The sequence below is a fragment of the Astyanax mexicanus genome, chromosome 5, assembly GCF_023375975.1.
Source record: "Astyanax mexicanus isolate ESR-SI-001 chromosome 5, AstMex3_surface, whole genome shotgun sequence".
Taxonomy (NCBI): domain Eukaryota; kingdom Metazoa; phylum Chordata; class Actinopteri; order Characiformes; family Acestrorhamphidae; genus Astyanax; species Astyanax mexicanus.
Window position 1 is genome coordinate 31,474,421 of NC_064412.1, and position 13,002 is coordinate 31,487,422.

Sequence of the window (13,002 nt, forward strand, 5' to 3'; positions counted from 1 at the left end):
CGAAAGGAGGGGAGTGTGTGTTTGAGTTACGTAAACATGCAGTGCATCTTAAAAAGCATGGCCTTAAATAGGGATGGGTGGTTTGATCCTCTGTGTTGATATTCGTGATGATTTAACACACACACAAAAAAAGATTTGATTGGTTTCAGGAATATATTACTGCAAACATTATTTATTGTCAAATATTTAGTAGAATAAAATAAACTGTAAGTGTTTTTTGTCTATTTTAATAAACATTAAACAAACAATGCAACCATAAACTCATGGTTGTATGACTCAAAATCATACAAATGCAATCAAGCAGTAAACAATAAATAGCAAAAATATATAAAATAGACTCTGCTCTCCAAAAAAATGTTCTCCTCCACCAATCTTATACACTGCTTTTGTATAATTTTGTGCCACTCCTGGTGCAAACATTCAAGCAGTTCAGCTTGGTTTGATGGCTTGTGATCATCCATCTTCCTTTTAATTATATTCCAGAGGTTTTCAATTTGGTAAAATAAAAGAAACTCATCATTTTAAGTGGTCCCTTATTTTTTCCAGAGCTGTAGATTAGTATTTATAGTGTATATCTTATAGTATTTATAGAATTTTACAATTGAGACACAGCCACACAAACACGCACGGAGATACAAATACCTATATGTGGTTGTAAAGGGCAGAACACATCGACAGACTTCCCCTGAGTCTTTCTCAGCAATGATTTATAGATTTACAGCCTTATAGATCCATTCCTCCAGGGGACAAACGCTTGATTGGTCAGGAACTTGGTAAGAGCAGTCGTATTTCCTCATAAGGACAGTATTGATGAGCAGCTGGACAATTACTGTCATGCAGATGGCCTGACTGAAAGTTGAAAGCGCGGGACGCCAGGGGTCCCATCTGGGTTTTACAGAGCGTGAAGAAAAGAAGAGGAGAGGAATAAAGTATGAAACTCTGTGTGCACTCGCACTATGGTTTAACACTGCATTGGACACTCTTGAGGTGTTTCTGCACATTGGACCTGTTCAATTAATTACACCTAAATGGTTCTTCACACTCACTCACTCAGTCTGCTGGACTGTTAAACAGGTCACTATATTAGTACATGAGTAATTGATTGGTGATTAAGATGATTCATTGATGTCTTGATCCAGTCCAGTGGCTCTAGGCATGTATTATTGGGTCAGATATCATCTTGTAAGCATATTCCAGTACAGCGTCTTTATTGTTTTAACTACAGTGACGCAGGAGAGCATGAAAACAAACATAAATAAAATATTTGCTTGGTTTTCCAGATAGGATTCAAGATATTATTCCTAGTCCTTAACTAGATATCTCTTTCAATGGGGAACATCCATCCACAGTTGGTGTGGAAATCACAGGGCATCTCATGATAACATTTTTATCACAATAATGTGGTTTTGCAATATTTAAAATATCTCAAGACAATAGTTTACGATGCTTCACCGCAAATTGGAGTGAGAAAACGATACAATATATCAAGATCGATATTGATATTTCATCCACAACCCTAGTCCACAGTGCTGTATAGTCTAGGACTAGTCTTGGGCCCAATCCCATTTCACCCCTTGGCCCTACCACTTAGTTCTACCCCTCTGTTTTGCACGTTCATTCTTTTTAGGCTGGAGAGCTGGAGAGGGAGAAGGAAGTGTTAGGGCTAAGTGACTGTTCGAATTTAAATTTGTCAGAGGCAAACTCAAAACAGTGGGCTATGAGAATCACTGGCAAGATGGCGGTCCAAGTGACCGAAGAAACCCCTTTTAAACCCTTTCTCTTGTAACTCTATTCCAAGAAAAAGGGTTTCACTCCTAAATGGGGCAAGGGTACAAATTACAAATGGGATTTGTCCTTAATCGCTGTCTAACTAAATCAAATTATTGCTAAATAAAAGTGAGAGAAACTGGTAAAACAAGAACCTGGGACAAGAATACACTGCTATTGTTTAAAATGCACTTTTTGCATTTAGTGTACAGTATTATGATTTTCTTCTTCTTCTTCTTCTTCTTCTTCTTCTTCTTGTTCTTGTTCTTGTTCTTGTTATTATTCTTGTTATTATTCTTGTTATTATTCTTGTTATTATTCTTATTCTTCTTCTTCTTCTTCTTCTTCTTCTTATTCTTATTCTTCTTATTCTTCTTCTTATTCTTCTTCTTCTTCTTATTCTTATTCTTCTTATTCTTCTTCTTATTCTTCTTCTTCTTATTATTATTATTATTATTAAATTCTGGTTAGCATGTCTGCAACAAAAAAAGGCGATTGGTGTAGCTGTCATGTTAGCAAAGTGCTACATCAGTCACTGAAGAAGACAAGAGCGTCCCATGATGCTGTGTGTTTTATGATAGCGCTAGGATAGCTGCATGCTAACTGACCTGTAACTAAGCCAGCCAGTGCTTTTGCTTCTCTCGCTCCAGCGCACACATACGCTTACACAATCAGCGGCATTCGGCACACTCACGCGACGACCAGGCCCACCCCACACACACACACACACACAGACACCCACACACATACACATTCACTCACTCACTCAAATCCGAAAGGCTCAAAGGGCCCGACACATGAGATTCCGTGACTCTTCAGACCAGGGCTTTAAGGTTAAGTGCTTTACACGCTGCTCTTTCCTGAACGCCTCTCAGTCAGTTCAGTTGAGGTTCCTGCTGAAAATCTCATCAGTGCAGTTCATTTCCCTGTCTGCTGGACTTGTGTTCGATTTTATTGCACTGCCTGATTGCGTTATCCAGTAACGAACGCTCTTCGACACCCTCCCAGTTAGTAATCAAGTTTGTCTGTCGCTTGGTCAGCGAAGAGGCCTGTCTGTACGTGATGGAGAAGGGAATTAAATTGGAGTTGGACGCATCCTCCTTAGAGATGTTTATATCTGCTTTGAGGAGACAAAGTCTTGATTGGTCAGGAAGAGCTAGGGCTAAATGATATTGGGGGGGAAAAAATGACATTGATTTAACATGTTACGATATTAATAATTTCCCTTTAGGTTGGAATAAAAACAGAAATAGATAGAAATAAGAAATTGATAGAAGAATGCAATTTTGTTGTATCATATTTTGTTTTGTTTTATTCTTTTTAGGATGGTAGGATAGTATTGACTAGCAGCATCTGCCCATTTCTGTCCTTTAGATGGATTAATCAGCCTGCCTGTTTGTTTAGATCAGTGGCCAAGAGTTTCCCAATTGTCAAGAGATTGCTGATCTGGCCCCTGGTGATGCCCTAGCCATACGTAATCTGAAGTTCCTCAGATCACAGTTGTGTGGGTTGGGTGATGGATGGGCCTCCATCTCCCTCATCACTCAAAGCGATGCTTGTTAAGCCGGACATCTGTTTAGTGATAGTAGTTACCATTCTCTCCCTAAAGCGGCCATCTTGGTGGAGTGCTTGACTGGCTTTTTGTGTGCCCTGGCAATTTGGTTTAAATGAGTTCCTTATAAAACCCATTAAAATAGTTTTATATGCCATCCAAAGTTTCCAGTATCATTACCAAGCAAATAACGTTATAACAGTATACTGTTCATTACATCAAAAATAAAACCATAAAAAAAATTGTTTAAAATGCAATGGATTTGTATTAGTAGTAGTATTTACATAAACACATCACATACTGTCCTGTGTATGCTGAGTGAAATAAATAGGGTTTTATGTAGCACCAGTTGTTCATTGTCTGAACATGTTATTCTGCATAATAAAGGTAATAAAAATAATAGTAATTGTGTTTCCCTCGTTTCCCCTGCTGTAGAGAGAGAGTGTGTGTGTGTGTGTGTGTGTGTACGTGTGTGTGTGTGTGTGTTTGAGAGAGATCTGAGCTGCAGGACTGGTTAATTGTGAGCGGGCTGAGTTGTGCTCTTGCTGCAGCGTGACACCAGGTGATAAATCGACTGTTCATACCAGCGCAGGCCCAGCAGATAGCAGTGCTATTATTACCAGAGCCTGTCTTTTCTCTCTCCTCACGCTCCCTCGCTTTCTCTCTCAGCTCTCCACCCCTCCCTTTCTCTCTATCTCTCCCCCTTTCTCTTTCCCTCGTTCTCTCCCTCTCTTTCTCCTTCGTTCCTTCTCTCTTTCTCTCTCTCTCTCTCTCTCTCTCTCCATCCCTGTCTCTCTCCCCCCACTCACTACTGCCATGTAGGGAAGTGGTGCCCGTTCACCATCTAGAAGGAATGCACACTTGACAGAGCAGAGATTTCCCTTCTTAACACACACACACACACACACACACACACACACAGATACACACTCACAGATACACACTCTCTCTCCCTCTTTCTCTCGTTCTCTCTTGCATTATCCCTCTCGCTCACGCTCACACTCAGCCTCTATCTTCTCTTCATTTTTTGGTTCTCTTCCTTTCTTTAGAATCTCTCTTTCTCTATTGTATTTTGCATACCCTATCTCTTTCTCTTCCTTTCTCTTCTGTATTTTTATCCACGCTTTCTCCCCCTCCGCCTAGCTGTCTTCCTCTTCATCCTCTATGTACCTCACTATTTTCTTTTTCTTTCTATCTTTCTTTCCATAAATGGACATGTACACATAATGTATAAAGTAAGGCTTAATGTGTACATGCATATGTACATATACAGCTCTGAAACAAAATTAAAAGACTACTTCAGTTTCTGAATGTTTCTCTGGTTTTGCTATTTATAGATATGTTTGAGTAAAATGAACATTGTTGTTTTATTCTATAAACTACGGACAACATTTCTCCCAAATTTCTTAATAAAATATTGACATTTAGAGCATTTATTTGCAGAACATGAGAAATAACAAAAAAGATGCCTAGCTTTCAGATATCAAAAAATGCAAAGAAAACAAGATAATATTCATAAACCTTTAAGAGTTCGTAAATCAGTATTTGGTGGAATAACCCTGGGTTTTAATCACAGTTTTCATGCATCTTAAATTGGTCTCTTATTTTTTTTTCCAGAGCTGTATACATATATATTGGTACATGAATATAGGCCAGGACACTATCTAATAACCAGTGTCTGTATCTTATGACCACTTTCACACTTTTGTAGGTTACATATTATTCATTGTTGATCACATTCTGCACCTACGTCACTTTTATTACTGATAGAAGAACATGATACGCTTGATAGAGCATTTTTTTGTTTTTAATTATTGTTTTAAGCTACTGGATTCCCTAATTTCCTTCGGGATCAATAAAGTATTTATTCATCCATCATAACTTCATTTTTTGTATCTGCTTTTTATCCTCTCTGTTGCTCTATGTAGTCTTTTTATTCTCTCTCTCCTTCTAACTCTCTCTCTCTTTGGATGGGTGGATTTCAGCTGTCTGTATTCATTTATTAATGCAGTGGAGTGCAGTAGAGTGGTGGGCTATTGGGGGGGGGCTGAGCTGAGGGGGTGATTTAAAGGTAGAGATGCTGTTAGTTTAGAGTGTGAGCTGCGTGACTGCCTTCAATAAAAAACAGCTCTGATTTAAATCTTTAATGTTACCCTGTATCCTAAGTCTATGGCTCCGTTTTGTGTGTGTATGACGTGCTGAAGATAACATGGACACTAAGAGGTATTCTCTGTCTGTAATGATGAAGAACTCTAGGTGTGATGAACTCTTCCAGTACCCAGCTGTGAACAGACTGTAATCAGTGGAGTCATAGCCTGTCAGTCACTCTCTTACAATACCTGGTCGTTCAGATCTGCTCATTATAACAACATCCCATCGCCTCTGCATCAGCCCTGAATCACTTTCAGCTGAGCTCCAGCTCAACAAGGTCACGGCTAGTGTCTGTAATAACAGGTGAAACAGCAGCACTGTGTGCTCTTCAGGATCTGCTGGACTGACATAAAATGCTAAAAGATGTATTTCAAATGGGAGAAGTTTAATTTAACTTAAGTCTGCATCTTGAGGTTACACTTGGTGTTATGTACTAATTTTTATTGAAACATAAAGGCTGTAAAGTCTTGCCATATCACAGAATATCACAGAATCACAGTATCATATTGTGATATTTTACCATGAGATGCCCTGTGATTCCTATCCCTATTACTGTTACAGGAAAAAAGTAATCAACAAATTAAAATGCTCATTTAGAGCTGGACAATATATCAATATTTTATCGTATTGATACATTTTCTTATCGTATCGACAAATATCCAGGATATCATCAGTACTTAAAGCTCCACTAGGTGGGAATGAGATTTTGTGCTCGTGGGCTCCCCCTACAGTTGTAGAATGTAATAAATGTTTCAGGCGAATTAGTTTCTCTTTCTCGTTTTCTGTCTTTCACCGACATATTCGGTCTCTTTCCAGCTTCTGCCAGAGTGTCTGTATGTTAGTTTGTAAAGAATAAACCAGTAGTCCTTGTAGAACTGTCGGAAAGAAGGTCGCAGTTCTTGCGAGCGTTGGTCGCGGCCGCCTCGGAAAACTTAGAGTCTGGTTTGAGCTCAGAGAAGCCCGGCACAGACACGAGAGCACCGCTATTCCTCCTATTACACCTCAGTGGAGCGCTGCAGTGAGTTTCAAGCTGTAATTTTACTACTTTAAAAAGATAAAAAATCACGGAAATCCTACCTAGTGCTGCTTTAACTAACACTTAATTAAGTGTAAAAATCCTGTTTATTTGGATGCTGCTCAACAAAAATGTATTACAAATCCCTGTACTATAAAGCTCAAATAAGAGACCACTTAAAAATGATGAATTTCTTTGATTTTGTCAAATTAAAACCTCTGAAATATAATCAAGAGGAAGATGGATGATCACAAGCCATCAACCCAAGCTGAACTGCTTGAATTCTTGCACCAGGAGTGGCATGAAGTTATCCAAAAGCAGTGTGTAAGACTGGTGGAGGAGAACATGCCAAGATGCAGAAAACTGTGATTAAAAAACAGGTTTATTAAAACTTTGAAAATTATCTTTTTTTTCTTGCATTATTTGAGGTCTGAAAGCTCTGCATCTTTTTTGGTTATTTCAGACATTTCTCATTTTCTGCAAATAAATGCTCTAAATGACAATATTTTTATTTGGAATTTGGAAAAAATGTTGTCCATAGTTTATAGAATAAAATAAGTGTTCATTTTACTCAAGCACATACCTATAATTAGCAAAATCAGAGAAAATGAATCTCTTAATTTTTCCAGAGCTTTACATGAAAGAGCATTTGAACAACATAATCTAGTACTGCTGATGCATTTTGTGTGCATATCAAAATATTATAAATACTGTGTATTGTGAAAATGCTTTGAAATGTTGCAATATAATATTTCCACTATATCAAACAGCATTGATAGAGCTGTTTGATATGGTGAAAATATTATATTGCAATATTTCAAGGCATTTTCACAATAAATATCAAATCAAACAGCTCCATCAGTGTGTGATTACTTGCAGCAATAGTGGTGGCTATTATATTGTTCCTATCAATATTGGTATTGTATTGTATTGTATTGTGATGTTTTTGGCCAAAATTAGGAAAAATATTAAGATAGAGATTTTTGCCATATCGTCCAGCCCTGTGCTCATTTCATAATGTATAGTGCAGTTGGGAAGTATAATTTGTGCTTTAAGCCTAACAAACAATAGAGTATATAGTGCCCTTAGCAACATTTTCATCTTTCACTGTAAAGTAGCTCCACTCTGTAGACTCTTAACTGTTCTGTTACCTTCTGAGAACTCTCCTAACTGCTGCATGTGTTGGAAATTGGACAAACCCCAGCACTAGTAGCATTGTGTGATGGGGGAATACAAGCTAGATGGTGGAAATCAGGAAATTAGAAAGAGTAGAGTAATAAAAAAAGAAAATAGCTGGGCACTTTAATCATAATTTTAATTGCAATGCATCCCCCCCCCCTCCTTAATAACATGTAGTGTGTATGTGTGTGTGTGTGTGTGTGTGTGTGTCCTATAAACAATGCTGTTTTGTACTTTATTAAACATCTGACTGACTGCAGGTGTTGTATGTCAGGCTCTCCGTGTGTGTGTGTGTGTGTGTGTGTGTATAGACGGGACCAGGTGTTGTATGGTAGGGTCATGTGTGTGTTTTTCAGTGCTGTGTGTGGAAGAGTATATGTTGGAGCCCCATGCTCTTAATTATGCATTAGGTCCTCATGAATATTTAAAAGGTGCCTGAAATCCTCTTGTCACTACAGAGATATGGAGAGAGGGAAGAGGGAGAGAACGAGAGAGTGAGTGAGTGAGTGACAGAGGAGCGGGAGGGGAGGAGAAATGCAGTATCTCTGGCTGTTAGTGATGTCTGCTGTCTAAGACACGTTGTTATATTTTCACATTAGAGATTAGGCAAATTCTCTCTTCCTCTCTCTCTCTCTCTCTCTCTCTCTCTCTCTCTCACACACACGGTTGCTCTCCGTGCTTTTGATCTCTCCTCTTCTTTCTCACAGCCCTCCCCCCCTTTTCTCTCACTCTTCTATCATTTGTTCTCTTCAGTCAGTCCTGTTGTTTCTTTTCTTTCCTCTTCTTTTTTAACACTGCTCTGTGGAGTCCAGCCATCCAGTCAATTAACCTTCCTCACACCCCCCAATTCTCTTGATCCCCCCCCCCCCCTCTCTTTAGCACTCTGGCACGCTCTCAATTCAGGCTCAAGTTCAGTCCAGCAAGGCACAACATTGTTTTGGCCATTGTTTGTTTTAGGTTCTTTCAAGATGGTAAAGAATTATAATATGTAAAATATTACAAAAACTAATTGGAGTTGGAGCTGATTAAAAATGAGTACATTCATATTGGTGCTTTCTCCCTAACAAACTTGTATTTTTATATAAATATATACACACAGCTCTGGGGGGAAAAATAAGAGACCACTTAAGTTTTGCAGTTTGTAGGTATATGTTTGAGTAAAATAAACATTGTTGATTTATTCTATAAACTACGAACAACATTTCTCTCAAATTCCAAATAAAAATAGCAGGAACAATATTTGGTGAAATAACGTGGCGTGTTCTTCTCCACCAGTCTTACACACTGCTTTTGGATAACTTTATGCCACTCCTGGTGCAAAAATTCAAGCAGTTCAGCTTGGTTAGACGGCTTGTGATGATCCATCTTCCTCTTGATTATATTCCAGAGGTTTTCAATTTTGGTATATTTCAATATATATGACCTACATAGACAGAGAAAAAGAAATACACGGAGAGATCGGTAAAAGGATGTATAAATAAAGTTATATGACTGGATAGATGATGGATTGGTGGATAGATAAAGTCAAACACATAAATAGATGCTATGTAAATAGAGAGACAGATGGATGGATAGTCAAACACATACACATATAAATAGATGCTATGTAGATGGATAGATAGGTTGATGAATAGATGGGTGAATAGATGATGGGTGAATAAATGGATTGATCGATTAAGTCACATGGATGGATAGATAATAGATGGATGAATAGATAGATAAAATCTGACATAGATGGATACATAGAAGGCTCCAGGTGTTGTATGGTAGGTTGTGTGTGCGTGTTTGTTTATCTGCTATACATATGGATAGACAGGCAAATATATATATATATATATATATATATATATATATATATTTTTTTTTTTTTTTTCCGACCAATGCCTCCTTTGTGCTTCTTTATAACTGTGGTAATCCAGTTTATATCAAATCAATCAAGACCTGCACCAAAAAAAAAAATACAGATCAAATCCAGATCTTGAAATCTAAAATATTCTCAAACCATATGTGTATTGTGACACCCAGTATAAATGACACACCCTCTTTTTTCTCTCTCTCAGGGTTCTCAGGACGCTATGGGGGCTCAGGAAGGCCTCGTCCCGCCGCCCTTCTCTGCCTTCCCTCCCCCTCCTCCTCCACCACCCCAGAACGGCCTGCCGCTGGAGTTCGGGGGCAGCAGTCTGTACGCTACAGGGGGGCAGGGGCAAGTGGAGCCCCCGGCAGGGATCACTAACCCCCCCTCCGCCCCCAGCACCCTCAACACACAAGTAAGTGTTATCAAACACACTCGCAGCATATGGAGGAGTGGAGAGCCGTTTGCGTAGTTGCCCCTTCATTCGCTGACCATTTGGAGGCTGATGGGCCTCCTCTTTTCACCTGTTGGTGTGTGTCAGACTACAGGACGTGCTGCAGGGAGCGTTGTGGGTGTTAACAGATTCAACACACACTTTATCCTCTTAGCACATCTGTGGAATCTGTCTGCAGGGTTCCAGCAGACTGAGTGTTGGAGAAGATTCAAAAAGAACTGGGTTTGGTGTGAAACGTTTCATTGTGAAGAAACTTACACTCACTTTAGTGCAAGTGATGATGAATAGAACAGGGAGCTTTGACTACAACTCAAATACAGCTTTTACAATTTATTGGCTTTACAATGTTTAAGAATTAATTTTCTTTGCTTATTCTTTTAGCAAACTACAGCCAGGATTGTAAACAGTGTTTTGGATTATCTCCAAAACTTAAATAAAGCTGTTTTTAAGTCAGTGCGTAGCATATTTATAAAAAATGTAAGTAATCGGTCACATTTGCAGTCAAGGCATGTTGTCATTCACCAACACTGAAAATGTTTCTGACTTTTAAGTTCCTCTAGAACAGAGCATTTTGCACAAAACACACTCTGTATGTCTTATGTTCTGAAGAATTTCTTCTTAAAAGTTGAATTTATTATTTAAGGTATAACTGGGCCTGTCACGACAGTAACCTTATCGACTTATCATAAATAATATTTAATAATCGTAAGATTGTCTTTTGTGTTTATTTGTATGTTTATTCACATAAATAACAGGATTTTAGCCAGTCATTCAGTGACCAATATTTTAATAACCATGACTACAGTAGGTATATAGGTGTAGGTAGGTCCCCAACTATGATTAATTATGAGTTGTGGTTTTTAAAAGGTTATAATTGCTTTGTTATTCTCTTAAATTGTTATGTCCGTGGCGTTTAATTGTCTACAAATCTTTTGGATTTTTTTTTATTTCTTTATTTGTAGGCATAGAAGAGGTATTAGGTTGGCCAGAATCCATGGCATTAGTTCATTTGTAATTTTTTGCATGGTTTTGACACAGTTCTTTCCATTATTTTATAAGTGAGATTAAACACTGGCCAACATGCTCATAGCAAGGCTTTGTAAATTGTCAGAGCTAAAGCTAAGCCTAATAGTGGGTACCAGATGGATGTTATAATCCAGTTCAGAAGTTGTTTGGGCATTTAATGTACATCAGATAGCAGTTGTGATTAATTAAAATTAACTATGGTTAACTATGTTTTCTAAAATGGTGTAATTGTTTTATAATAATATTATCACAATAATTTCTAATTATTAATTTCTAATATCATCCACAAGAAAATATTGTAACAGACCAAGTATAACAGTCTAAGACTAAGCTTTTGGATTTATTAGTTTCCTATTTCATTTATAGGCATAGAAAATGTATTAAAATATATTAATTTAGGTATGTCAATATCTGTGGCATTGTATCCTTTGTCGTTATCCCAAACAAAGTTTTATAATTGTCATTTTCTGCATGTTCTGCAAGTTGAGATTTTCTCTTTTTATCTTGTGAGTGACACGCACGGCCAATGTGTCCATAGCAAGGCTTTGTGAATCATCAAAGCTGAAGCTAGGCTTCAAAGTGGGTGCCAGATGGATGAAGCTTTCCAATTATGAAGTTGTTTGGGCATTTAATATACATCATAAAAGACAGGTAGTGGGTGGTAAGGATTGTGACTGATAACATCTGGCCAGATTTGGTTGTGTAAACAGAGGAAGCTACTCTGGCAGGAATCACATCCAATGCAGGAGAGCCCAACCACATATCCTGCAAGTCAATGCAGAATTCTTTAACTTGCATGGGGCAGTTAAAGAAGTTAAGTTTTGGGACACCAACATATAATTTGGCATGTCAGATTATTACAAAAGATATTCTAAATTTAGATTGACTGCTATTAAATCTGTTTTAGAATGTGCTGAAATATTCTTGGTTCTCAAACGTAAATTACACTATGGAAAATCGAAATGACATTCACCAGGGTTCACACTGTATACAGTTCATACATATGCAATGTAGACATTTCCGCGTTTTTACTGTGAAATTGGAGCTGTGAGGCTAATGATGTAACCAACATAATAAAAGCTTATTTAACTCCAGTCAACATGAATGGACCTGCAGGCCAAAATCATCACATGCTCGCTTCAAGTTGCTGTTCTTCAGTGGGTTCAGCAAGCTCTAATAGACCTGCTTATGTGGTTTCTTACTCAGAATGACCGTGTACACGGTATTATCTATAAAAATAACTACATGGACACAATATAGACCGGATTTTGATTTTTAACAGATTTTTTCATGAGAATTACTGCAGTGTGTTGGGTTTATGTGGCCTAAAATCTGAACGGTTCCTTATAAAAATCCACATTGCGATCATGCATGTGAACAAAAGACCTGAATATGTTTCTCCGCTCTCCTCCCCCCGCAGCAGTTGTCAGACGGATCCCCCCAGGCAGAGGGCCAGTGTGTGTCGGGTGGGGGTTCAGGCGTATCCGGGGCTGAAGACTCCACTGATGGCAAAGTCACCCCGAAACGTCTCCACGTCTCTAACATCCCATTCCGCTTCAGAGATCCTGACCTGCGGCAAATGTTCGGGGTATGAGCTGCGTCCTGCTAACTGAGGGTTTTTTTTTTGGGCCTGTAGGACAATTTAAGGTGCAGTAAGCAGAAACAGAAAGGACAAAGACAGATTAGGAGAGTAGGGTTAATGGGGTGAGCGCTGAACAATTCTGCCCCCTAGTGGTGGTGAGTAGTGTAGATTTGAATTAGCACTGCAGCATGAAGATAATGGGATTGTGTTGTGTGTGTTTGTGTTGTATGTGTGTGTGTGTTCATGCTAGGACTGCACTGTATGTCGTTATATTATTTTCATTACAGATTAAATCATATTTGTGATTTTAATACAAAAACTAAGTGTAATATCAGAATGCCTAAATCCATACTAATGCTACAGAAAATCAGAAAAGCCTTTATTGCTGTCAGAAAACTAGAGTAGTCATAGTCTTGGACCAATC

General features: G+C 38.3%; 1 protein-coding gene across 7 annotated transcripts in view; it reads left to right on the top strand.

Annotated features, from left to right (window-relative positions):
* rbfox2 (RNA binding fox-1 homolog 2) overlaps positions 1-13,002 on the top strand; it is a 75,037-nt gene that overhangs the window by 35,826 nt on the left and 26,209 nt on the right. For 6 of the 7 annotated variants that reach the window (XM_049479083.1, XM_022675514.2, XM_007231332.4 and 3 more), the window contains 2 exons: positions 9,725-9,931; positions 12,417-12,584. In XM_049479083.1, coding sequence (XP_049335040.1) covers positions 9,725-9,931; positions 12,417-12,584 — 375 coding nt within the window. The remainder of the gene's footprint in view (positions 1-9,724; positions 9,932-12,416; positions 12,585-13,002) is intronic. The other variant, XM_022675515.2, reaches the window with a different exon arrangement.